The 25,406-nt window shown below is 51.1% G+C and overlaps 1 protein-coding gene and 1 long non-coding RNA gene across 16 annotated transcripts in view; one reads left to right on the plus strand and one right to left on the minus strand.

The window, feature by feature from the left end:
* The window catches only part of Rph3al (rabphilin 3A like (without C2 domains)), a 147,295-nt gene extending 139,210 nt beyond the window's left edge, over positions 1-8,085 (plus strand). For all 6 annotated transcript variants that reach the window (XM_052756029.1, XM_052756027.1, XM_052756032.1 and 3 more), the window contains 3 exons: positions 3,976-4,083; positions 5,990-6,136; positions 7,031-8,085. In XM_052756029.1, coding sequence (XP_052611989.1) covers positions 3,976-4,083; positions 5,990-6,136; positions 7,031-7,065 — 290 coding nt within the window. In that variant the 3' untranslated portion in view covers positions 7,066-8,085. The remainder of the gene's footprint in view (positions 1-3,975; positions 4,084-5,989; positions 6,137-7,030) is intronic.
* The window catches only part of LOC128121377 (uncharacterized), a 50,260-nt gene that overhangs the window by 6,663 nt on the left and 18,191 nt on the right, over positions 1-25,406 (minus strand). For 8 of the 10 annotated variants that reach the window (XR_008222166.1, XR_008222162.1, XR_008222168.1 and 5 more), the window contains 3 exons: positions 16,780-17,232; positions 14,517-14,667; positions 13,861-14,051 (listed from right to left, as the gene is read on the minus strand). This is a non-coding gene — a long non-coding RNA (uncharacterized LOC128121377). Of the gene's footprint in view, positions 1-13,860; positions 14,052-14,516; positions 14,668-16,779; positions 17,233-24,518 lie in introns of all 10 variants that reach the window. The other 2 variants (XR_008222164.1, XR_008222169.1) reach the window with 2 other exon arrangements.

Here is a 25,406-nt window from a genome sequence, read left to right on the forward strand (position 1 = left end):
AGGTTTGGGTTTTATGGGAACAGGAAAGAGAAAAGCCTGCTTCCTTGACCACTGGAAGAAGCCACGGCTACTTGGGCAACATATTCGTGAGACTCAGGTGTTCGCAGCCTCTTCTGGGTCTCTTTCCCTAGTGGCCAGCCATTGGGCAACCCTACCTTCTTTAGCTTTTTGAGAGCAGACTGGAGATGAGATTTGAGTCTTCAGAACGAAGACCTGATGGCTACAGCTTAGCCCCAGCTTAAAACCCCCAGGCATGGGGCTGGGCACATGACTCAGTCAGCAAAGTGTTGGTTGCACGAGCCTGAGGAGCCAGGGTTCCGCTGCCCGGCACCCATGTGAAAAGCTGACACAGCGGCTCACACCTGAAAGCCTAGCACTGGGCAGGCAGAGACGGGCAGGTCCCGGGGCTCGCTAGCCAGTGAGTCTCAAAAAAAGAGGTAGAGGGTGATAGAGGAAGACATCCAGTGCCAACCTCGGACTTCTGTGTATGCACGCACACACTTGATACCAAAGCCTGGCCCAGCTTAAAACCCCGGGTACAAAGAGGCCAGGCAAGGGAACAGAAAGAAATGAGTCTCTGGGACAGCTGGATGGTCCCTGCCCTGTGATCCCATGGTGAGATCAATTGGCCCTGGAGGCTGTTCCCTCTTTTCCATGGTTGCACCCTTTGGGGTTCACAGGAGACGAAGAATGAGTCAAATGAGAGTAACGGGGGACCTTTCCAGAATTTGTCTTGTTTCTGTGACTTCTTTTAACCCTCATACAGCACAGGTACCCTTGGGGACCAGGTGATGGGCACCTCCCCCCACCTCCAGGGCTGTGCTGTTTTGGACAGGACATACAACTCTCCATAAATCCTATCTAGCAACTTGAGCCTGCTCCCAAACCCACTCTTGGAACATGTACAATAGACCACGGAATGCAAGGGATGCCTCCATAACCAACTCCTGGAACATCCAACCCCATCATCCCTGCTGGGCCCCTTGGCATCTCAGAGCCCTGTCCCCAGCCCAGCTCCTAATTACTGTCCCCAGCTCAGCCACAGGAAGATGGAATATTTCCAGATCAGGAAGTGTTGATAGATCATGCATAAATGTCTCTGCCAGGGAGGTGGAGAGACCACTGTGGAGGTTAGTCACCAGCCCTCATAGGTACTGCCTAGCCCCATTAGCATTAGCTAGCTCCCATCCTGTGTTCCTTTATTGCCCCAAAGAGGGGGAGGGGCGCACTGGGAGCTACTTACTCCCAGTATCTTAACAGCAGCCCCACTTCCTGCCCACTGCCTCCCACCTTCTGTGTCTGGGGCCCTGTGGGGTTAGTGTTTAGTCAGCCCAGCAGTGAGTCAAAACCACGTGTTCGTAGCACGGATGCCGGTGGGGTCCGGTCTCAGTGGATTCATGTTCAGTTCAGACCCGAAAAGGAACTGCAAAGTCAGTCAGGTTCTTACGTGTAATTCTCATGAACCCACCCCCATCCCTCTTCATCCCCACCTCCTCTTGGTTCTGTCTGAAAAGGCCAAACCGGAAGTCTTGCCAGTGGCGTATGAGAGAGCGAGCCAGAGTAGAAAAGGGTAAGAGGCTGGAGCAGAGGAAGAAAGGCCAGGGACAGTCACATAGTCATCACTCAGGAATGCACACAAGCCTCCTCCTGGTGGACAGGGGTGTGGACGAGGTGGTGGGAGTCTTTCAACAGATCTGTGTGGCTGAGACACCCTGACTGAGCAGAGAGTGAGTTTACAGACGCATCCACAGGAGGAGACACTTACGGTCATCCTGGTGGGATGAGGAAGGGTCGTAGATGGAGGAAGTTAAGTCTAGTGATGATGGTGAGGCAGCGGCAGACTCAACATCTACTGAAGAGGGCTGGCGAGTGCCCAGTTGGTGGGTGCTTGCCTGGCATGCACAAAGACCTGGGTATGGGCCCCAGCATCATAAAACTAGGCATGGTGAGGGCTGGAGAGATGGCTTAGTGTTAAGCCTGCATACTGCTCTTGTAGAAGACCCAAGGTCAGTTCCATACCTATTATCAGGTGGCTCACAACCTCCTATAACTCCAGGGGGATCCAATGCCTCTGGCCTTCATGGGCACCCGTACTCATGTGCATATACCTGCACTGACATGCATGCATGCACGCGCGCGCGCACACACTCTTAAACTTTAAACAAACATGATGGTATGTACCCAAATTCCCAGCATGTAAGTGGTAGAGGCAGGTGGATCAGAAATTCAAAATCATCCTTGGCTACATAGCAATTCAAGGCCATCCTGCCTCAAAAAAAAAAAATCATTTCGGTGGTAACCCTGATAGGACAGGTAAAGCAAGGTGAGCACTCTGTCACCATCAGACCTTCCTCAAGCACCTACTGTGTGCTGGCTACTGTTAACAGCTGAAGGCTAAAATGTTTAGCCAGCTCCAACTTCGGCTACTTGTTTCTGTGATCTGAGACCCTCAGCCAGAAAATGGCATATGCTAAGACACAGACTTTCTAGAAGGCTCTGGATCCAGGTGGGAGGCCCCTTCCCTCCACTTATTCCCACAGAGAAGTTCCCTAACTGACCAGCACTTCTGTGGATGCCTCATTGCCCTCTCAGAAGAGAGAACGCAGCCCCCAGAAAGGGCCTGGCGGGTCAGCTGGAGCCTGGTAGCCAGCCTGGACAGGGAGAGGTTGTGGTCCTCTTCCGGCAGAGGGAACCTTAGGCTCCTGAGCCTGGAGGAGGAAACCTCACTTGCGGATAGCCTAGTGAAGTGCTTTGGGAAGCCCTCGACCCCCCCACCCCACCCCAGCACTTGGCATTTCAGAGGAAAGCACACAGCTCTGCACGTCCTGCCTGGTGACCCATCCCTGAGTCAGTCACCTGTAAAAGAGAGCGGTTTACCTTTGGTCCTACACCTACTTATTATCTTCATTATCACTTAGTTACATGCTATGTAAATTAATGAAGAGAGTCAGAAAAGGAGCCAGAACTGTTTCGTTAAAAGCAAGATTTTGTGAAACTTGAAGAAGCAACTTGCCTTTTTTTTAAAAAATCTATTGAATTAGGCGTGGGCAAGACAACTGTAAAAAGCAGAAGGAAGATATGGAAAAATCTAGGAAGATCCTGCTGTCAGGTCTTATTTGCCATGGTCTTTAAGCTCCGGTGACCAGAACGGGACCCAGAGCCACAGGCCATGGGACGGGTTGGGCCACATGGGCCGGTTCTCAGAAGCACCCAGGCCTGCCTCAGAAGGCTGGCACACGGATGTTCATCCCTGCTTAAAATTAAAATAGAACGTTTGAAGGATGAATATATCCTGTATTATGACACCCACAGTCGATGAAGCAGCCAAATATGGTGTCGGGTGCAGAAAAGAGGGGGTTCGGCTGCCTCCCAGCCCTTGCTCTTTGTGGTTCATGACACCCCACTGTGCTCCTGATGAGAGTTAAGTGGTTAGGATCCATAGCCAGCCTTCCAGAGTCAGGAGCCCATCTTCTGACTGCCATGGACACATGCCCCAGTCTCCTGCCTGTGCGATGGGGTGGGACTATTCCCAGCCGTTCTGAAACTTTCGTGAGTTCATGTATGTGAAAGCCTGTGATAAGTTTCTTGTCCTTGAAGCCATGGCCTTGGTGTTTAGTGTGGCCAGGCAGAGGCCTCGGAGTCCCTGTGACTACACCAAAGGTGGTCACCCACTCCTACCAAGCAAAACGGCTCCAGTCCACAGGTAGGCCATGATGCATTGGAGATGGCTGGCTAAGGGATGAGCCTTCCCTAATGTGGGTTCCATGTCGGCCTCCTCACACCAGGTCTCACCCCCGCAGCTGGTGGAAAGGAGCTCCTGTTCCCCATACCATTTTATCTCATGTCCCAAACAAAAGGGTTAACTGAAATTCTAGGCCACTCTGTGGTGGCAGGTGGCCAGAGGGAGGCCTTCCCTGGCCCACTGTCCAAGCAGGAGAAAGTCATCGTGACCTCCTCTGCTCTTGTCTGTCCCAGTGGTTTCCAGTGACAGTGACTCGGACCTCAGCTCCTCCAGTCTGGAGGACAGACCCATGCCCGCTGTGGCCAAGAGCACAAAAGGTGACGAGCCCAGAGGAGACTCGGGTAAGTGCGGAAAGTCAGCTGTTTGCTGCCAGAGGTGCCAAGTGGCTCTTTGGTTTCTTTGGTGGCAGCTTCTCTATTGGCGTCTGAAAAGGGTCCCTGGGTCCCCTGGAAGGAGGGAGCCTGGAGGCTCGTCTGTGTGTGAGGGATGAGGAAGATGCGCAGGGCTGACAAGAGGCAGGGTCACTCCCTCTGCACACTCTTCCTCAGAAACACCCTGGTCAGCATCGCTCTCTACCTCTCGAGCAGCAAAGGGCCACGGAAGTACAGTACAGTTCCCTGGACCATCCTTCGGCTGTACGACTACAGTGATGTCCCCAGCATGCATGTGCCATCACCTCCTGACTGGCCTTGCCTTCTCTTCAACACAAATGAGGTGGAGCAGGCCAGCTCCAAAGTCCCCTCTCACGTTGAGCCCATTTTGTGACTCCTGACATGGGTTAGTCTTGGCAGTGAGGTAGGAGCAGAGAGGGAAGGGAAGATGGAAGGCTTTCATCTCTTTAGGCACAAGAAAGGCCTTCAGAGAACAGCACCAGCTTCCTCTATGTCCTCTTGGGTCTGAACTAGGACCTTCGAAGGAAGTTTCAGGGAGGCTTGATTTTGGTGTGTAAAGAGTGGGCCTTACCATATCTGCCCCAAGCCAGGCACACCTTTAATCCCAGCACTCAGGAGGCAGAGACAGGTGGATCTGTGAGTTCGAGGTCAGCCTGGTCTACAGAGTGAGTTCCAGGACCAGCCAGGGCTATACAGAGAAACCCTATCTCAAAAAATCAACAGGAACAATATCTGCCCCAAACTGGAATAAGATGTCTTGATATAATAAGCTGTCCTGTAGCTAAGACTATGACCCCAGGCCAAAGATGACATGGCAGGAATCCTTGTTGGGAATGAAAATTTGAGCTAAGTCAGAAGTGGCAAATGTCTGGCACACACACACTACCACCTCTCTGTCCAGAGCCATGACAGACATTACTAGTTGATCACGGTGCTCTTTCCCTCAGAGCCCTGATGTGCCTTCAGAGTCTTAATAGTTTCCCAAGTGCTCAGTATCGGGTGATGAGGCAAGGGGTGAAAACTAGTCCTGGACTTGGCACCAGCAGCCCCAAGAGACTTCACTAGGAGACTGTTGTACAAATTGCCTGCCAACCTCGGTTTCAGGATAGGCGTCTCCTCCCTCCACACCGGCTGTCAGCTGGGTGGGACCATCTTGAATAAGTGTGTCATTTTCATACGTATCTCACCCTCCCCGACTGTTCTCCTCCCCCACGGTTAGTGTTTTTATTGTTATTTATTTATCGGCTTAGAGGCCACAGCGCATGTGTGAAAGCCATAGGGCAACTCATGGGAGTCAGTTCTCTCCTTCCCCCATGGGGGTCTGGGGATCAAACCCAGTGTGCCAGGCTTCCTCCCACTGAGCCAGTTCTCCAGCCCCTTTCATGGAAGCTGCAGTGCGTCACCCTATTTCCCATCTCCCTCCAGGTCACTCCCTCCCGATTCCAGCTTCCACGCTCACACACACAACCACAAATGCACGCATATACGCCCTGAGAGTCTTCAGTAGTGAAGGTAGCAAGTGCTGTCTTAATACCACCTTCTCCCTCTCACTGCCTTCCCAGACACACACAGTCCCTTCCCCACCCCTCCCTCTGTGAAGGTAGGGAAAGCTCCTAATTGCCCATTCTCATATCAGTGATGCGTTACTTAGGGAAGGAGCCCCTTCTGCTGATCTAGTGTATCTTAGGTCAATCAGCAGAGGGTAGAGGTCTGGCTAGAACAGGCAGGCATGTGGGTGGGGACTGCTGGGCAGACAGCCCATAGTTACCACCCCTAACTCCAGATAAAACTGAGCTGGCTCTTTGCTAGCAAGCTCAGTGACATCTCCATTCCCATCCACATACGTCTCTTGCAGGTAGCAGCATGGGGTCCCCCAGGATGGGGCCTGCCTGTCCACCCAGCCATCTCTCGGGCAGTCAGAGCAGCCTGGCCAGTGAGACTGGGGCAGGTGCCACAGACCCACAAGGAGGCACCCCACCCCGGCCTGAGCCCAGGGTGCCCGGTGAGTACTGCCTTGTCTCTGCTTGTCCAGCAGCCTCTCCGTCCCCTCCTCCCTCCCTAGTGGCCAATGGCATTTTCAATTCTTCATGTTTACTGAGCTCTGTGCCAGGCAGTGGGGAACAAAGGTCAGCCAGCCCCAGCCCTGACCAGAGGGACTCAGAATGGTGCCACCATCTTCTGCTCCTGCCCCTTGTCAGTCTTCCCTTGCTCCTAACAGCCGCGGACAGTCCTCACTGAGCCTGGCCTGAGAACAGTAGAGTGGTGTCTGTCCTTATCCTCCAGAGCCACCACATCCAAGGTTGGCTTTCAGGGAGCCTTGATGTATACATGTGATGTACATAGGTGTAGAAAACAATGCTCTCCCTCTGCCTTGTGCTCACTGGTCCAGCATGGGAGCATCATGATGTGGGGTACTTCTCATTCTCAACTAGAGAAAGCACAGACTCCTTTAAAGACCAGCCCCAGCTAGGCTGGGCATCCCCGGCCAACAGCCCACAGGCACATACATGAAGCAGCATCTGATGTGTCCCTTGGGGTCTCCCTCAAGTAGCCTGTATACACCCCACTAACCATCCCGTTCCCTGTCCCCTCTCTACAGCCTCCTGCAGCCCTCTATAGGATGCATTCTAGTCCCAGCCCTAACACTGTGAGTTTGGGCACACCAGCAGTGAACCTATGAGGTGCTAGAGGTCGAAAACAGTCAGACAAGGTTTGGACAGACAACCCGAAGCACGGGTGTGCAGATAACAAGCTTGTGGACAGTGCTGGCTCGTCCTGGACCCAGGAAGGCCCTGTCCTCACACATCTGTTTCCTCCCAAAGCTGGGTTGTCACTGGGGAGGAAGCCAACCACCACTCACTCACTATTCACTGGTCTTTTTCTCTCTCTGCCAAAGGCAAAAGACATACATGGACAACTCCTCGCTGCTGATGTGGCCAATTGGCACCCCTAGACTGAGGCAGACCCTCCAGCGGAAGATTCGGAGAGAGAATACAGAGCCGGGAGTCCTGGCTCCTTTCTGAAGGTCCTTGAGGCCCTCCTCACCAGCACCCTGATGGCCTTGACCTCCAACTCAACAAACCAGTGTTTGGGGACGAGTGTGCTTGCCCCCACCTAGTGCCTTGCTGCCCCCTTATCTACCACCTCACTCAGCCCCACACCTTTATTTATTGCCCTACCCACCCACCCCAGCCATCCCCATGTTTTGATTTGCTTGGGTCTTGGGTTGGGCTGGAAGGGCCTTCCTGTATGCACTGAAATTTCATCGGGACCACACAGGGCTTTCTTTGTACTAATGCTGAGAAGAAATCTAACCCTGAGTGTGACCCTGCAAAGCTGAGTGACTCCCTCAGTGTGAGCCTGGAGCTGTGTGTGTCCTATCTGCCCCAGACTAGCCCAGGAGCTGGGTTTAACCCAGCTTTGAGGTTTCCCTGAAGCCCCTATTGGCCTCCAGGTTTTTGTTCAGCCGGGCACACAGCTCCCCTAAGACATTAAAACACTTTTTGCTTTTCACTGGAAAACAAGGCGCCCAGCCTTCCTAGTGCTCACTGGCCCAGCCTGGGAGTTTAGCATTCTCAAACCAAAGAAGGCATGAAAAATATTCAAAATACAAATGCTTCTAGAAAACCCTTCCCTGGGTCATGTGGGGGTGGGGGTGGGGTATGTGTCTATGTCTTTCCTTCCCTCTCAGTCCAGCTCCACCACTCCCCACCACCAGCCCTTCATCCTTGGAGGGTTTTCTCTCCAAGGCCTTCACTGTGAGCCTTTTGCCCTTGCTGCTGGCAGAAGACAAAGAAACTCAGTTTCCCTGTGACATGTCATGCTTTAGCATTAAAATAATCAACATGAGAATTTTCATGGAGTCACTCTTGATCCAAAGACCACAATCGCCACATTCCAACCTGTATCAGGGATGGCAGTGGATGGATTAAAATAAACTTTTAAAATGTACTGCTGATTCACTGAAACCCTTCCTAAAGCCTGAGTCAGAGGAACCGGTTAGATCAGGTCTCAGTGCAACTACTAACACTAAAGCAAGCCCATCTGGGCAAAAACGAATTAAAATGGGTTCAAGAGACCTGTACAGAAATGTTTTCTAAATAGACACTGACTTTAGGCTGCGTGTGACAGACTGGGCACATGCATCATTCTTTCTGTCCCACTCAACACGACCTAAAGGAGTGAAAATGGAGTAAACCACAAAGACAAAAGGATAGGAGGGGATGAGAGATGTGTGAAAAGCTGAAAAGGTGAGACAGTTAAGATGCAGTCATCCTCAGCCTCCCTAACTCCCAAGATTCGGGTTGGAGGAACCAATCGCAAACCCGCCCACTTGCTCTGCATCTTCCCTAGAAAACTCAGAACCTGGAGAGACCTGGAAGTTCCGCAAGGGTCCCAAAAGCACTGGGTTTTTAAGGGATTGGCCACAGGGGCTGGGGTTGTAACTCAGTGGTAGCGAGCTTGCCTAGAATGTAGGAGCCCCAGCGCTCAATCCCCAACACTGCACTAAAGAATGAACAGTGAGCCCTGACCTCTGACCTCATTCCCTTCATCCTCTTCCCCATACCTACCCCATGGACTCTTGGCCCACATGGCCTGGTGACTGCCCTTCCCTAACCCCTGATAACAAGTTTACTGCTGGCCAGAACGGAACTAGAAATGCAGCCAAAGGCTGGCTAAGGTCCCTTGCTGAAATCTAGAATGGTCAGTAAAAAATCAGACATTTGCCTGATGACAGCCAGGCCTACTTCCTCCCCTCCCCTCCCCCAAAACAAGATGCTTGCATTTCTCTGGGGAACTGATGGTGGACCCCGGCATTAGGGAGTCCCCAAGCATCAAGTCTCCACTCATTCTCTGCTGGGAGACCACAGTCTGTGAGCCCCATCCATGTGTAGAGAGCAACCTGCCTGCTTTGTTCTTCACATGGTGAGAACAGGCAAAGGCACTCAGAGCATGGTGGAGCTAAAAAATAAATAAATAAAATAAAACCTAGAGCATCCAGCGTGCAGGAGGAAGAACTTGGGTCCTCTGAAGATACTACCACATGAAACGAGAAAATGCAGGAGTGAGGGCCCAGGTTTCATTCCTAGTGATACCAAAAATAAAAATTAATGACAATAACAATGCTACTTTTTAGAAAAGAAGTTAATGTTCTTCAAAATTAAAACTCTAAGACCACAGGAGCAAGGGAGCTAGTTCAGTAAGTACCACTCCACAGGCAGAGGGGGCCTCGGCTTGATCTCCAGAACCCAGGAGCATGGTGGCACGCCTTTGTATTCCCAGAGTAGGGGAGGCAGAGACAGGCAGATCCCTAGGGTTTGCTAGCCTGCGTACCTAGCCTACTTATCAGATTCCAGGCCAAATGAGAGACCCTACCTCAAAAATCAAGATGAAGAGCTCATAAACAATTCACCTAAAATTGAACTCTGTGTAAAAAGATAAAATTTTAGACCGGGCGGTGGTGGTGCACACCTTTAATCCCAGCACTCGGCAGGCAGAGACAGGTGGATCTCTGTGAGTTCGAGGCCAGCCTGGTCTACAGAGCAAGATCCAGGACAGGCACCAAAACTACACAGAGAAACCCTGTCTCGAAAACCCAAAAAAAAAAAGGAAAAATTTTAAAATGAAAGCTGAGAGGGAGATAACCTCCCAGGAAGCAAGACACAAAAACCAGAAATATAAAAGTGCTGGGGATGGCTGGTAGAAACCGAGGTCTTTCCCTAGCACTGCATCAAACTGGGCATGGTGGTGCACACCTATAATCCAGCACTCGCGAGGCAGAGACATGAGAAGTTTTTCAAGCCCATCCTCAACTACATAGCAAGTATGAGACTACCCTGGGCTACATGAGACTGTCTGTGGGGGACGGGGAGAGGTAGGGATAAGAGAGGCTAACAGAAAAACTCCAACAATATAGAAGGTCCAACTTAGAGCTAAAGGAACTTCCAAACTGAAAAATAACAGAAGAGAGGAAATGATGAGGACTCGTGAGTGTTAGGGGCTGGAAGGATGGCTCAGTGATTCAGAGCACTTGTGGCTTTTGCAGAGGACCTGAGTTCAGTTCCCAGCACCCATGTCCAGCAGCTCACAACCTCCAGCACCAGGGGATCTGATGTCTTCTTCTGGCCTCTGTGGACACCCTAATATAATGTGGCACACACACATAAATAAAAATAAATCAAAAAAGAAACATAACAAAGGAGAGAAAAGTGATGAGGGGTCTCGTGAGTGTTTCCCAGCTGGGCTCTAAGTGGTGGGGAGCCCTGGCGGGTGGCTGCACAGCAGGGTAGCTGCAGAGAAGCCCCACAGTTCAAATGGCTAGAAGCAATGTTTCCATCATTGGGAAATGGTAAGGGAGCTGGAGAGATGGCTCAGCACGCATTGCTCTTCCAGAGGACCTGATTCCATTCCCAGCACCCATGTCAGGCGGCTCACAACGGCCCATAACTCCAGCTCCAGGGCATCCAACCCCACAGCACGTGGACTCACATGCACACACACATATACATGAACTCCCCTAGCTTGAGAAAAATGGGGGCTGGAGAGATGGCTGCACTAAGAGCACTTGCTGGGCTTGTTGAGGGCTTGGGTTCAATTCCTAGCACCCACATGGAAACTCAAAACCATCTGTAACTCCAGTTCCAGGAGATCCAATGTCCTCTCCTGGCCTCTGTAGGCACTGCATACACATGGTGGACACTCATACAAGCAAATACCCATATGCATAAATTATTAATTTTTTTTGTTTGTTCGGGACAGGGTCTCATTATATAACTCTGGCTGTCCTGGAATTCACTATATAGACCACCCTAACCTCAAACTCACAGAGCTCTGCCTGCCTCTGCCTCCCAAGTGCTGGGATTAAAAGTGTGTACCACCATGTCCAGCCTGAATTAAAAGAAATATAAAGAAAAAGCGGTAAAAAAAAATTAACCTAATTTAAACATTGCAGAGTGTTCACAGGTATTAAAATATCACGTGGTATGCCGCAAATTCATACAATTCTCAAATTTTTGATGTATCTGTTAAAAAATAAATTTTAAAAACCAAATGAGTAGCTGAGGCTACAGCCCAGGGATAGAGCATGTGCCTATCATACACGAGGTTCTGGGTTCAATCCTCAGCATTACACAATTAACTAACTTACTAAGGTAATCATTCTTTCTCTTACTACCATGACCACAAATAATAACAAAAGCTAACTGAAGGGAGGAAAAGGTACTGTTAGCTCATGGTTTCCAGAGGTTTCAGTCCATGACAGCAGGAACGGCAGAGCTGAGGCAGAGCTGATCTGGCCACTTGGAATGAGGAGCCCTGTTGCAGTGTTCGGGGACACAGACAGACAGACAGACACACACATGGAAGGTGGAGGAAGCAGAAAGGGGGAGGAGATAAGAGAGGATAATGGGGAACTGGGATCCAAGTACATTCTATGTATATATGAAATTGTGAAGGATTTTTTTTTTTTTAAATTGAAAGCCAGAACACAAAGACACCATATATTGTGAATGCTGAGGGGAGGCGATTCCTGGTCCAGACACACCCAGCCAAACACCTGCCAAGTGTACCGGGAGAAGGAAGGTGCGGGCAGGCATGTGCGCTCTTTAGTTTTTTCGCCTTTCATGTGCACTTAGCTACTCAGGATGTGCTCCAACCAGACAGGAGATGAGCCAGACAAGAGGGTGGAGGGGCTATCCATGAGAGCTAAGGTATGGCATACACAACTAAACCAGAACACCCAAAACTTAAACTAGTAGACACAAAGACAGAGACACAAGGGAGCTGAAAGTCCCCAGGGCTGCCTGGGAGGCACCTGGGGTGGACTGGGATTGCCATTTATTCGGCAAGCGAGGATATACTTGAAATTCTGGAATCTTTATTATGTAAGTACGCATACTAGGGCTGGTGCATGTGCCACAGCACACATGTGGAGGTCAGAGGACAACTTCGTGGAGTCTGTTCTGTTTTTACGTGACTTCAAACTCAAGTCATCACCCTTGCATGGCAAGGGCTTTACCCACTACCCATCCTGCTGGCCCCTAGAGTCTTTTAGGGGAAAGCGTACCTATCAAAATTATAAACCCAGGGAGGGCGGCCGGCGGCAGTAAGGCTCTGCCTATAGCAGGGGTGAGGCGGTGAGGAGCCGCCAAGCAGAGGGGATAACCCATGAGCTGCACTGCAGCCTCCGATGCAGACCTCCGAGACTTAGTGCCATCAACTCAGCACTGCTTAGCAAGGGCGCAAAAGCAGCCCACATTCACGGAGAGCATTATGCAAATTATGCCAGGCTCACAAAGACAGATGCTCTATATATTCTCTCATTGTGGTTCCTAGGTTTTATACAGACACATAAAAGCTCGTGTGTTTATGGTAATACAAGGAGAAGTGGATGGTCTAAGCTGGTGGTTCTCAACCTTCCAAATGCTGCAGCCCTTTAATACAGTTCCTCATGTTGTGGTGACTCCCCCCAACCATAAAATTATTTTCGTTGCTACTTCATAACTGTAACTTTGCTGCTGTCATGAATTGTAAGTATTTTTGGAGAGAGAGGTTTGCTAAAGGGGGTCGCGACCCACAGTTGAGAACCACGGTTCTAAGAGGAGAGACTGACGGGAAAGGAGAGGCAAGACGGGGAAGCTGGGGAAGGGAGGGTGGAGACGTTCAACATACAATATGTATGTGTGGGCTGAGAGAGGGTTAGCCCTAAGACAGCATTGCAGAGGACCCGAGTTCAATTCCTAGCACCTGTCAGGCAGCTCCAGGAGGGTCTGCCCTCCTGCAGCACCTTCATTCCCATGCACACACCTACACAAGCAAGTTAAAAATAAAAACAGTTTATGCTTGTAAAAAGTGACTTTAAAGCACTCCTACATTCAGTAGAAACTTAGTAGGGGGTATGTTTTCATTTACTTTGTATGTGTTTTCATTTACAAGATGTATGAACGTCTTGCCTACATAGATGTCTGTGCAACATGTGCACGCGGTGCCCGAGGCAGCTAGAAGAGGGCATCAGATCCCCTGGGGCTGGAGGTTGTGAGTCACCACGTGGGTGCTGGGAATCAAGCTGGAGTCCTCTGGAAGAGCAATCAGTGCACTTAACCACTGAGCCATCTCTCCAGCCCCAAAACTTTGTTTGGGTGTTTTGTTTTTAATGTTCCACACTGATTAACTCTCTACAGTCCAATTCCTCCTGCAATGTAAGCAGCGGCAGCGGAGCAGCGCTGAGAACATGAGGGGGAACACCCCCGCCCCCAGCCTGCTCTGCTGCAAGCTTCTGGTATTCAGAAGGACCCCATGCATTTCAACTTAGGACAGACTTGGAGGGACAGAAGCCATCCTAGATCTGGGGGCCCCTACACCTACACCCCAGCCTGTAGGTGGCTGTCCCCATACCTCTACTCTAAACTACAGGGCTCTCCTCATGCCTCTAAGAATGGCCAAAGGCCTTCCAGTCCACTGCAGCACACACATCCCACCAGACCCCAGGCCTAGCTGGGCCCCTCAGCCCCCCACACCCTGCAGCTCCTCAGGCAAACTACAAATGTGTTCCTGAAGACGGCTCATCTCAAAGTAACCCTGTACAGTTCGGCTTTACAGTTGAGATGGACGCCAGACCCTTCCACAAAGTCAGGGGCTGCTCCAGAGTCCAGAATCCTCTCAGCTGCCATAGAACCAACAAATCATTTCTTTACAGAATGCGTTCAGGGTCCCAACCAGCCAACTTACCACTTGGAACTGAGTGATGAGTGGAGAGTGGATTGACAATATCTGTCAAAATCCAGAAACACGTGGGGGCTGGAGAGATGGCTCAGCAGTAAAGAGCACTGGCTGTTCTTCCAGAGGTCCTGAGTTCAATTCCCAGCAACCATATGGTGGCTCACAACCATCCGTAATGAGATCTGGTGCCCTCTTCTGGCCTGCAGGCAGACATACAGGCAGAACACTGTATACACAATAAATAAGTAAATCTTAAAAAAAAAAAAAAAAAAAAAAAAAAAATCCAGAAGCACAGAAGCAGGGACCAAGCGTAGTTAGAAGTTGGGGCTCAGGGGCTGGGGATTTAGCTCAGTGGTAGAGCGCTTGCCTAGCAAGCGCAAGGCCCTGGGTTTGGTCCTCAGCTCCAGGAAAAAAAAAAAAGAAGTTGGGGGTTGGGGCTCAGCAGCACAAAACAGACATGGCCTCTACCCTCTGCCACCTCCGAGTTGCCCAGAAGACTGTGCAAACAGCACTGGGAGCTCTGGCGTCTCTGGGTTAGAGGCTGTTAACAGAACTCTCTCCCTGGGTAAGCACCAACAAATGGCTACCTCTCCTCACAGGGTATCAACCAGACAAAGTCCAAAGTGGGGGGGGGGGGAACCCATGCGTTTATTGGGCTTACTCACCAGGCATAAGTGACCCCAACGCACTTGCCCATAGCTGCAGAGATGGAGTTCAGTCACCCTCCTGCTCTCGGGACCCACTAGATTCCTTCTGAGATCTTGCATCTGCCCCCGCACGCAGGCACGCACTTAGGGCAGAATCACATTCAGCTGGCTGGGAGGTGCAAGAGGGCGTGGCTAGAACCTCAGGTGAGGATCCAACGACCCTCCCTCCTCCCTCCTATGAGGATGAGGCAGCATCAGGAGTCAACAGGCCCCATCTGGAGGGTCCCCGGCAAGTAGTCACAGCTGCCCTGATGAAGATGGCAGCTGGTATACTCAGAGAGCTGCACTCTACCACAGAGGCGGCGGGGGTGGGGGGTGGGGGGGTGTTTTTCACACTCCAGGGGCAGGAGATCTCCCTGTTGAAACCTCACTTTGAAGCCCGTTGGGTCTCCGAAGTGCTCTTCCCAGGGCTGACAGCCCTAATCCCGTACTGCCTATGGCACCTGGCACAGACCTTGGCAGAGGAAATGAGACCAGAAGAGAAAGCACGCCTTCCTCGCAGCCCCAGACAGGTACCTGCCTTCAGCTAGCTCCTCAGCACGCCACCCCAGCTGGAGCAGCTCTGGCACATGGAACATCTACAGCAGAGTCCCCTCAGACACACTCAGCACATTTGAGCCATTTCCACCCTCCCCCCCCCAAAAAAAAAATTGGGGGCTGGTGTCCTTCGCTAATGCAAAAACACCGTGTCTGGCATCGTATCTGCAGGTTCTCGGGAGCCCACACTGTGTCTGCCCCTCACGTGAATTGTTGCTGCATTCTGGTTGAGCGCAAGGTGCACCCAGCTGAAGCTGCGGGGCTAGGAGCACGGGAGGCCAGCATCAAGGACTCCAGGCAGCACCCTCCCTCGCTCCCCCTCCGCTCACCCTGCCTCCTCCCGGGCTGAGCTTTGTTTGCTGACAACAAACAGCTCTCAATTCCACCCCGCCAAGGCCAGAGAGAGATGAGGCATTTTGCTGCGAGGGGAAGATAATAACCATGGTGGCCACCGTTTGTTGAGTCAGGCACCTGCTACCAGCTTTAGGGGGTCATACCCACCCAGGAGTCAGGCCCTTTCACTGTCCCCATTGTATGGAGAAGGACAGCAGAGACATCAAGAGAGCCTGTTGACGCACCCCCGGGGTGAACGGATGCCCAAGACTGTGCTGGGAGCCTGAGGCTGCCCTGGAGCCCGGGATTGGTGGGAACAAATCGGGATTCTGAGCGTGAAGGAAGCAGCTGCAGAGCAGCCTGGCTATGTGAGCAACACACATGGGATTAGGTGGAAGGGGAGAGTCAGCCCGTCGTCCTGCTGGAGAATTTCCTACTGCTGATGTGACGTGAGAGTAAAGCCCAGTCCCCACACACAGATTCACCCACTTGCTGGAAACTGCCTGGTGCCTAGGGCCAGGGATGGCTGAGAGTGCCTGGTGCTAACATCTGTCTTTGTTCATTGAGCTGGACCTAGTGAAACTGGGGCTTATAAATGCCTGGGCTCAGTGCAAGGGGGGATTTGACTAAGAGGGCTTCCAGGAGCTTCTGCCAATCAAGCATCCTCTCCAGGCTTCCGAAGCCTCAATCCTGTGCATTCACAGCCTGAAGATGTGGCCAGGACATAGGGATGACCCTTGAATTCCAAGAAAGGCATAGCTCCCCAGACCCTAGCTTACCTCACAAATCCTCACAGGCACTTCATTCTCCCATGGGCGTGTGCGCGTGTGTGACAGTCATTCACAACACTGCGTAACCATCCCCACCACTCATTGTTAAACCTTTGTCGTCACCCAAACTGTGCCCCCATTAAGCCATAGCTCCTGGCACTTCCCTACTTCCGGCCCTGCCATCCATCCACTGTCTCTTATTTTTGACTACACTAGATGCCGAGTTTAAGTGGAACATGTAATACATGCCCACTCTGTTTGCAGATTTCACTTAGGATAGTGTCTTCGAGGTCCTTCCATGTTGTGGCATGTGTCACTGCAGATCTCGGACACCAGCTGAGTGACATTCCACTGCATGGATCTAATGCGAGATGCTGACCCGCTCATCTCTCTATGGGCGTTTGGCTCGCTTCTGTCTTTTGGCTATTGGGAATAAGCTGCTGGGATCACAGGGCTCTGAGTATGTGTCCAAGCTCCCCTCCTTTCAACGCTTTTGTAAGGGGGGTGCTGGCGGTTGTCTGGGCCATTGCCGAGCTCATTCCCTGGCACAGAAATCCCAGGAAACAATTAGAATTACATACCTTCTAATTCCAAGTGGGAAGAACCAGGGCACAATCACGATCAGATATAGCTGGTCACATAAACAGCCCTTAAGAGAGTCTTTGCTTCTGTCTGAAACTTCACAAGGCAGGCCTACCAGCCTATTATCAAATGCAGCTGACAGGCAGGTGGGCCCTTCCTCACAAGTTTGTTTCTGGTGCCCATCACATCCTTATCTGGTCCAAAGCTGAGCAGGCTGGAGGCTTTTAGGGGACCCATGAGTTGGCCTGGGGATTAGTGTCACCCAACCGACACAGGTTACATTCAGCCCATGGGTCCTTTTAGACTCAAGCAGGAAGGTTTCAGACATGCACTCAAGGCCAGTGTTACTCTGTCTAGCTTTCAACAGGAACTAGCTGTTCGGATCCCGCTTCCTCATGACATCTCACTACACAAACAGGAGGCCAAGGGTTCAAGGTCACAACAAGCAGCACCTGTAACATAGAAAGCAGAAGAAAATGTGGCTCCTCAATGGGAAAAGGTCTAAACCATTCCTGGTGGACCAGGGGGTGTCCCCCTGATGGGCATGGGTACCTGTATCTTCTCCTTCCTCATTCATGACCATGAAAGAAAGGGGAACATATTTGCTCCAATCACGGGTAGACTCTTGACCACCCATGACCTTAACGATGACTAATCTTATCCATGTAAAAGCCACCATTCAAAAAAAACTGATGTAAATATTCCCTTTGACCCGTTTTTCTTGTTTGCTTTTTTTTTTTATTTTTAAACACTCAGTGGATAATTTACTCAAAATCTAGAGAATATGTAATGCTTTTTCCTTAGCCTGTTGATGTCACAGCAACTGGAAAGGAAGAAAAAAAAAAGCAGGCGTTCTGGGTACAAGAGGGCAAGACCAAAAGCAGGCAGCGAGCAGGGAAAGATAAAGAGAAGGCAGAATTTGAGAGGCCGTGTAGAAAGAGCAAGCATTAAGACCCAGTGGAGGCCTCTTCTCCAGTCTCCACCCAAGCAAGCTCATCTGTCCTTGCCTCCAGCTCTTACTGGCTCCTGGAAAACTGATACCAAGGCAAAGGGCCCTTCCTGTCTTCTCTACCAACTGACCATGGCAGTGCCTGGAATCGAACCCACGGCCTCAAGTGTTTAGGCAGTCCTTCTACTGCTGAGTCCCATCCACAGCCCCCCACAGCCAGCACTCACACTACTTCCCTTCCCCACTCCTCCATCATTCTGGGGTCCTCCAGTGCCCAGTGTCTCCTCAAAGACCAGCAAAGAGCTCTGCACATGCAATGGGGGCATGAGGGAGGCTGGGCTGGAGAAGGGGTGTGTGTGGAAGGAGCATTTGCAAGGTCAGAGATGTCATCTGCTTCACAGTCCAGCTGAGGGAGACCCTGTTCCTGCTATCATAGCTCCTGAGAGTTCCCACATGGTGACAACTCTTTGAGGCAGGACATTCATACCTCTCCTGAGAGCTTCAAGGGGTGAGGAGTCATGCAGGCTCCAGACGAACAGCCAAAGCCCCTGGGGAAGCTTTCTCCCACAGGGCAGAGCTTTCCCTCCTAGCTCAGGTACTGCCTCCATTTGGAGTTCAGCCACCCACTGCCTGAACCCAGGGCAAGCCGGCTCTCACTTTCTTTACAATAGCTCAGGAAACAGAAAGCTTCGAGAGCGGGCCTTCCGATCCCAACAGACAGCGGAGACCCAGAGGCCTGCACTTAGCTGTTCACAGCTCAAGGGCCAAATATCTGAGTGTGGGGTGCAGAAGCAATCGAGCAGAGGAGTGCCCTGCCCATGGACCCTTCCCGGGTGTACTGTTCCCAGGGGGTACTGCATGGAGGGTCTGCATCCCCCATCCTTCCACCCTGGGAGATGCTGGGTTCCTTGGGATTCGGTTTGCCCTGACTCTTGGTGCAGGGGTGGCAGCATAGGCTCCTCGTGATTCTCAGGGGAGAATTCTCCTTCCTCCTGTAAAAGATGGGAGTCCAAGCCTCTACTCTCCTTACTCCCAGAAGAGGTGGGGCTAACTGGGGGCTCCCACAGTGCTAGTCATGGTGGAAGGGGTCCCCTCTCTAGGAAGGGGCCCTCAGTGTCAGATAGGTCATGGTCACATTTGAGTCCTATGCAGTTTGCAGTTAGGTATACAACCTTGAGTAGAGGACTTCTCAAATCAGGGAGGGACCCCCAGAACTATTACAGGGTGCTGCTGGTGGTATCTGGAGGGCTGTGGGTTTGTTTCCTGACAAACAAAGAACCGAACATCTAGGAAAGACAGATAGATGACCAAGCTGCAGAGAAATGGAAAGCTAACAGCTTCAAGCATCAGGGATGGGAGGGGCCCCAGGATGAAAGTCTACTAAAAACACACATGCTTGGGTATTTTAGAGAAGCCCGGGGCTTCCCCATCCCCCTATTGGTCCTGTCAAGGGAATCCCCTCCCCTGTGCGTTCTCTAAATTCCTTCTAAGAACAAAAAGCTGCCAAGTCAGGGGGGCATTTTCCCTCTTTTAGCCCATGCCCCTCTAACTCTTCACTTTTGGATCTGAATCCAGGAGTAAAATTGGTATATTATATCATTCTACGTATTTTATTTAGATGTACAGTCTCACTATGCAGCTCAAGGGGCCTGGAGCTTGCAATCCTCCTGCCTCTGCTTCCTCAGTGCTGGGATTTCAGGCTGGCTTTCCTGGGTATAATGTCTGAGGCCCTCCAGGAGCCACTTTGCACGCCTCCAACAGAGCCCCAGGGTCTGCCTTTCCTCTGACTCAGGTGCTAGCTTCTCAAGTCTCCTCATTAGGCCCCAGCACCAGCCCCCAGTGACCCACAGCACTGGGGGACAGGTAGCCACCAGGAAGCCTGGGCTACTCTACAGATGGCTGGCATCCTGCTGGCCCTGGCGCTGGCTGCATAGGCGCTCCCTCAGGGACACATGCTATGTTTCATATTTTTCTGCTACCATCTGGAAATGCTTAATAATTCTGAGGACAAGACCCTGGGCTCTGCAAATGATACCGTGGGTCCTGACAGGTACAGTAACTTGGCACTCTGTAAATAAGGCCCCACAATAGCCACAGCCCTCCAGGTGAGTCCTTGAACTCTCTGCTGAAGGGCAGCCTGGGCTGGTGAGCCCCTGACTGTGCATCAGGGGGTCCTTAATCCTGGCCCTGCCATTGTCCTTCTCCATCTCTCCTCTGTGAAATGAGAGAGAGAAACACAACCGTTCGGGGTTGTGCCCTCCAGAGCTCCTGAGGTGAAGAGGGATGACGGGAAGTTCCAGAGGGTGGGTTGGGATGTGTTCCTGTTGTCAACACTGCTCCCCCATTCATCCTCTGTTTTATAATAGCCTTCAGCCTGTGCCACCCCAAAATGCGGCACCTTAGTATAGTAGGTGCTTAAAACGGAAGGGATCTGAAACCCACACAGGAAGCCCTTTCTGACCCTATCCTGACCTCTGACCTCCCCCTTGAAGCTAGTCAGAAGATCTACATGAGGGACCCTCCAGATCCCACAGGAAAGGAGAGACATCCTCTGAGCCTCCACAGTGTGCCCTCAGCCCCTCTACCCTGACACCTTTATTCATTCACTTCTGTCCATTCTCCACTGTTTCCCCCACCACCGGTGGCAGGGGGTGGGGGTGGGTGTTTCCTGAGTCACATGAACCTTACATTCTATGTATGTGTCATGCTTTTCTCTTGTTAATCTGTTTTTTGGTGCAGGGGCCCCAGCCAATGAACCTAAGATGGGTAGGAGGAAAAAGGAAATGTTCTACCCCTAAGACCAGGCTCCAAGCAGACAGGAAGCTGAGCCCAGGCTGGAAAGTGACCTGGCTGGCTCCTCCACCCTATGCCACCCCAGTACTCCCCCGGCATCAGGTGACCAGATGGAAGGCCAACCTATTGGAGAGGTGTCCCAGCTACCAGCTGGAAATCCAGTGGAAAAGGCCTTCACTGGGGTGGGGGGCACCACATATAAAAATTGCATACATATATACACACACACACATACAGGCATACACTCATGTGTACACACACATGTGCACATGTTAGGACATATTGACACAGGAAAATTCAACTGTTTGCAAAATAATATGACCAATAGATCAAACTGCCCCCTCTGAGTGCTAGCCAGAGCACCATACAGAGGGATGGAGACCAAGAGCAACTGCCTTTGCCCAGACCATATGGAGTGAAGGACCCATCAGGTCCGCGGGCAGAGACTCCAGCAATACTGGATCCTGAACCGCTGCAGGGAAAGACCTGGAGGCTCCAGTTTCCTCTTCTACAGGCAGGGTCAGAGCCCCAAGCTGCACACACCGGCCCCACCCCCGGGCTATCTTCTGCAGATAGTAAAGCATTCTCTCTCTCTCTCTCTCTCTCTCTCTCTCTCTCTCTCTCTCTCTCTCTCTCTCTCTTTCTCTCTCTCTCTCACACACACACACACACACACACACACACACACACACACACACACACACACACACACTTGCACAGTGCCTTAAGCAGAGGGGAGGAAAGCACCAGGTAGAGAAGTGGATTTCAGGAGCCCTGGGCCCCACACCCACAGCCAAGCTGCCGCATCTTCAGGGAGCAAGCTAAGCAGGGGAGGCTCTGAGCTTTGATGCAGACCCCAGGATGTCTGCAGCTTCTTTGCTGCCAATTACTAGGGAAATAATTCAGCGTGCTCACCCCCTGCATCTCAGCAGACACTCTTGGGGACATTTTAAGTCTGACTGTACCTGCTGAGCAGCTGACAAATGAAGCCTCTCCCTCCCTCCCTTCCTCCCTCCTTCTCTCCCTCCTCTCCAGCTGCCAGCTCCTACCTCTCTGCCTTTGCTTTTTAAGGCTGGGGGTGGGAGGAGGGCTGAAAGTGCAAGGTGTTGACCTGTCCCAAGGCAAAAGCCTGGCAAATCTGCCCCTTATATCTCCTGCCTGGACTCTACTTCTAGAATGTGCTGGAACAGTCTTGTGTTCCTTAAGGACCATGCCGTTCACTTCCTCCTTAGAGGTGTAAGTCATGTCTTAAGCCTCTGTTTAGAGGTTGAGAAGTAGGGATTGGGGGTGAAGAGATGGCTCAAGGGTTAAGAGCACTGACTGCTCTTCCAGAGGACCCAGGTTCAATTTGCAGCACCCACATGGTGGCTCACAACCATATGTAACTCTAATTCCAAGGGGATCCAACGCCATCTTCTGGCCTCTATGAGCACATACACACAGGCAAAACACCCATAGACATAAAATAAAAATAAATAAATGTGGTTTGTTTTTTTTTTTAAGAAAGAAATTTGGGTGGGTGGGTGGGTGGGTAGATGGATGTCAATGGATAACTATGGATATGGATGGATGGATGGATTGGGTGGGTGGATGGATGGATGAATGGATGAATGGATGGGTGGATGGATGAACGGACGGATTGATGGAATGCAAGTGAGCAAGTGAGCGGACAGATGGAGGAATGCACTGATAAAGCATTGAGCAGATGATGGAGAGCGCCATGGTAGATATTTTGTGTAAACCAATGCATTGATGGGCATCTGACAGAATGGACAGGAAAACTGCTGGCCCATCAGAAGGATGGGTGGATGCATAGATGGGTAGACCAATAGGAATATGTCTATATCCAGGCCCAGCTGCTTACCATCCCTAGGGAAAAGCCAAAAGATCATGAGCCCCAACCTGAACTTCCCACAAACTCTGGGTCCCCAGTTCTTGGCTCATTCAATCCAAAACAGCCAAAAGTCCCACCAAGAAAGAGTTGATCTTGAATTAAGCCCCAGAGGGCATTAAGAACTGAGTCTCGCCGGGCGGTGGTGGCGCACGCCTTTAATCCCAGCACTCGGGAGGCAGAGGCAGGCGGATCTTTGTGAGTTCGAGGCCAGCCTGGTCTCCAAAGCGAGTTTCAGGAAAGGTGCAAAGCTACACAGAGAAATCCTGTCTCGGGGGGAAAAAAAAAACTCAGTCTCTTGGGCCTCAGTGAGCAGCTATTCAGGGAACTATGCCAAAGTCTCCAAAGCAGCCCCTAGCCAGAGTGAGAGCAACAGATTTGGCCCTGCTTTTCCTGAAACTGCCCACCCATTCCTCTACAAGAGCCAACCCAGCCTGGCTCCTCCCCAGCCTGGGACAAAGCTGAGGGGTTCCCCACAGGGATGTGAAAGGGGCCAGGGCTGCACGCCCCAGCCTTAAGCCTCACCTTTTCCTCCCATCATCCTCTTGATAATGAGTAGCTGATTTCACAGGTGAGAATTATTTGTTTACTTCACACGGGAGCTAGCCAACCTTAAATACAATCGCAGATCTGGACACATATTCAAATCAATCACCCAAACATGCTGTAGCTCTGTTCCCTTCTCTCAGAGTGCTCTACTGGCAAGTAAGTGGCCTGGGGCCTTGGGGTCCTGTTGCTTGAATTGCCAAAATGGTCTTTTAATAAAAAACCCAGAGCCAGATATTGGAGTAAACAAAGGAACAAGGCACAGCTCACCTCACCAACTCCACGAATCCTCTGACTGAATGTCTCTGATTCCTCAGCTGAAAGGTCTCCAGCCAAAAAGGGCTCAGTTCCTGTCTCCTCATGCCTTATATACCTTTCTCCGCCCAGCCATATCACTTCCTTCCTAGTGCTGGGATTAAAGGCGTATGACTCCCAAGTACTGGGGTTAAAGATGTGTGTCACCACTGCCTGGCTCTGTTTCTCTCCTAGATTGAATCAATCTCATGTAATCCAGGGTGGCCTTGAACTCACAGAGATCCAGACGGATCTCTGCCTCCTGAGTGTGTGCCACCACTGCCTGGTGTCTAGGTTTAATCTAGTGACTTGTTCTGTCCTCTGATCTTCAGGTAAATTTTATTAGGGTACACAATATATCAGCACAGGGTCCCTGTTAAACAAAAGGGAGAGGTACCACAGGATCTCCTAGCCCTGTGTGTCAGGGGCTCTGGAGCATCACATCCCCAGGATACGGGCTGAAAGTGTCTAATCCCCTCAGGGGTGAGAACAGAGGAATATCCCTTCAGCCAAACCCTGCTGCCACAGATCTGTGTGCTAAGCTGGGCCTCACCCTGGAGACATTCTGTGTGTATATGTATATGTATATGTATATGTATATGTATATGTATATGTATATGTATATGTATATGTATATGTATATGTATATGTATATGTGTTTGTGTGCACTAATGTGCCACATGCCAGAGTACAGGAGCACGTATACGTGAAGGCCAGAGGTTAATGCCTGGTGTTTTCCTCCACTGCTCTCCACCTTATTTTTTGAGACAGAGTCTCTCACTAAACCTGGGATTCACCCATTAATTGGCTAGGCTGACTGGCTAGCTAGCAAGCCCCAGCAATCCTCCTGTCTCTGCCTCCTTAGCACTGGGATTACACACACGTGCCACTACACCCAACTTTTAGATGTGTTCCAGGTCTGCATCCTCACACAGCAGGTACATTAACAAATGAGTCTCCTCTCCTCTCTAGCCCTACCGGCCAGACTTATTTTTTTAAAACTTATGATTCATTGACGTGTGTGTGTGTGTGTGTGTGTGTGTGTGTGTGTGTGTGTGTGTATGCTCGTGTGCAAAGCTGCTCAGGTCACGGTGACTGAGAATTGAAAAGAGAGGGAGGAGGTGCCAGGATTCCAGCAGCCCTTCAAGGACACAACCCCTACAGCCTAGCTTGCTCTCAGTAGTGCTAGCACTTGGATACCAGGGCTTCAACCCATGAGCTTTTGGGGGAACACTTAAGAGCCAAACCATAATACTCATCCTCACCATCTCCTAAAGATTCTGAACTTGTCAAAAACTGAAGTCAGCCTCTGCAGCCTTGCTCAGTTCGCTGGTCCAGGGTCCACTGGTCCAGGGTCCGCTCAGGAGCCATCTAGCCTTCAGGAACCTTCTTCCCATTCTTGCCAATGGCTTTGCCTTCCTTGGACACAATCTCCCCCACACCCAGCTGTAGATCCCAGCAGCCCACTGCCACCCCTGCCTCCAGGAGAGAGAGCCCTGTGGACCTCCACAGTGCACCTGACTCTGGATTAAAAAGAAAGAAACAAACAAACAAAAAATGCCCACTGGTCTCTGTCCTCAGCCCCTCCTCCTAAGTCTCCTATGTCCCCTCCCTCTCCACACACCTGCAGGCAGCATTTCTCATTTTCCTAGGTCCCTTTTACAGCAGAAAATGGTACTGCCAGGCCTGGGCATTTCCAAGCTGAGAATTCAAACAGCTTGGGATGGAATGGGTTCCAACAGTATCAGCTAATGGAAATAACAGGATGATAAATTAGTCCAGGGGGAGTGTGATTTTCCTTATACCCTGCTTGACTCGGAAAACACTGACCATACTAGAAATCGGAGGAGTCAGAGCCCAAACCTAGAAAAAGAGAAATACCAGCTTTCGGCCTACCACTGGTATTGTGGTCTCCAGATGTGAATGATAGCATGAGGTGAGGCCAGGCTGGGCGCATAGCTGGTCCCCAGTAGACACATTCCCCTGAGAGGTCCCAGGCTCCCAGATAAATAGTGAGACTGGGGTTCAAGGACAGGAAGCTGAGGTCCCAGTCAGTCCCACTTGCACATGTCGACTCTTCCCAGCTCTGGCACCTACTCAACCTTAGACAAGTAACTTAACCTCTCAGAGCTCAAGTTTCCAGAAATAACAGT

This window comes from Peromyscus californicus, unplaced genomic scaffold (genome assembly GCF_007827085.1).
Source record: "Peromyscus californicus insignis strain IS unplaced genomic scaffold, ASM782708v3 Scaffold_3__1_contigs__length_106647218, whole genome shotgun sequence".
Classification (NCBI taxonomy): Eukaryota; Metazoa; Chordata; class Mammalia; order Rodentia; family Cricetidae; genus Peromyscus; species Peromyscus californicus.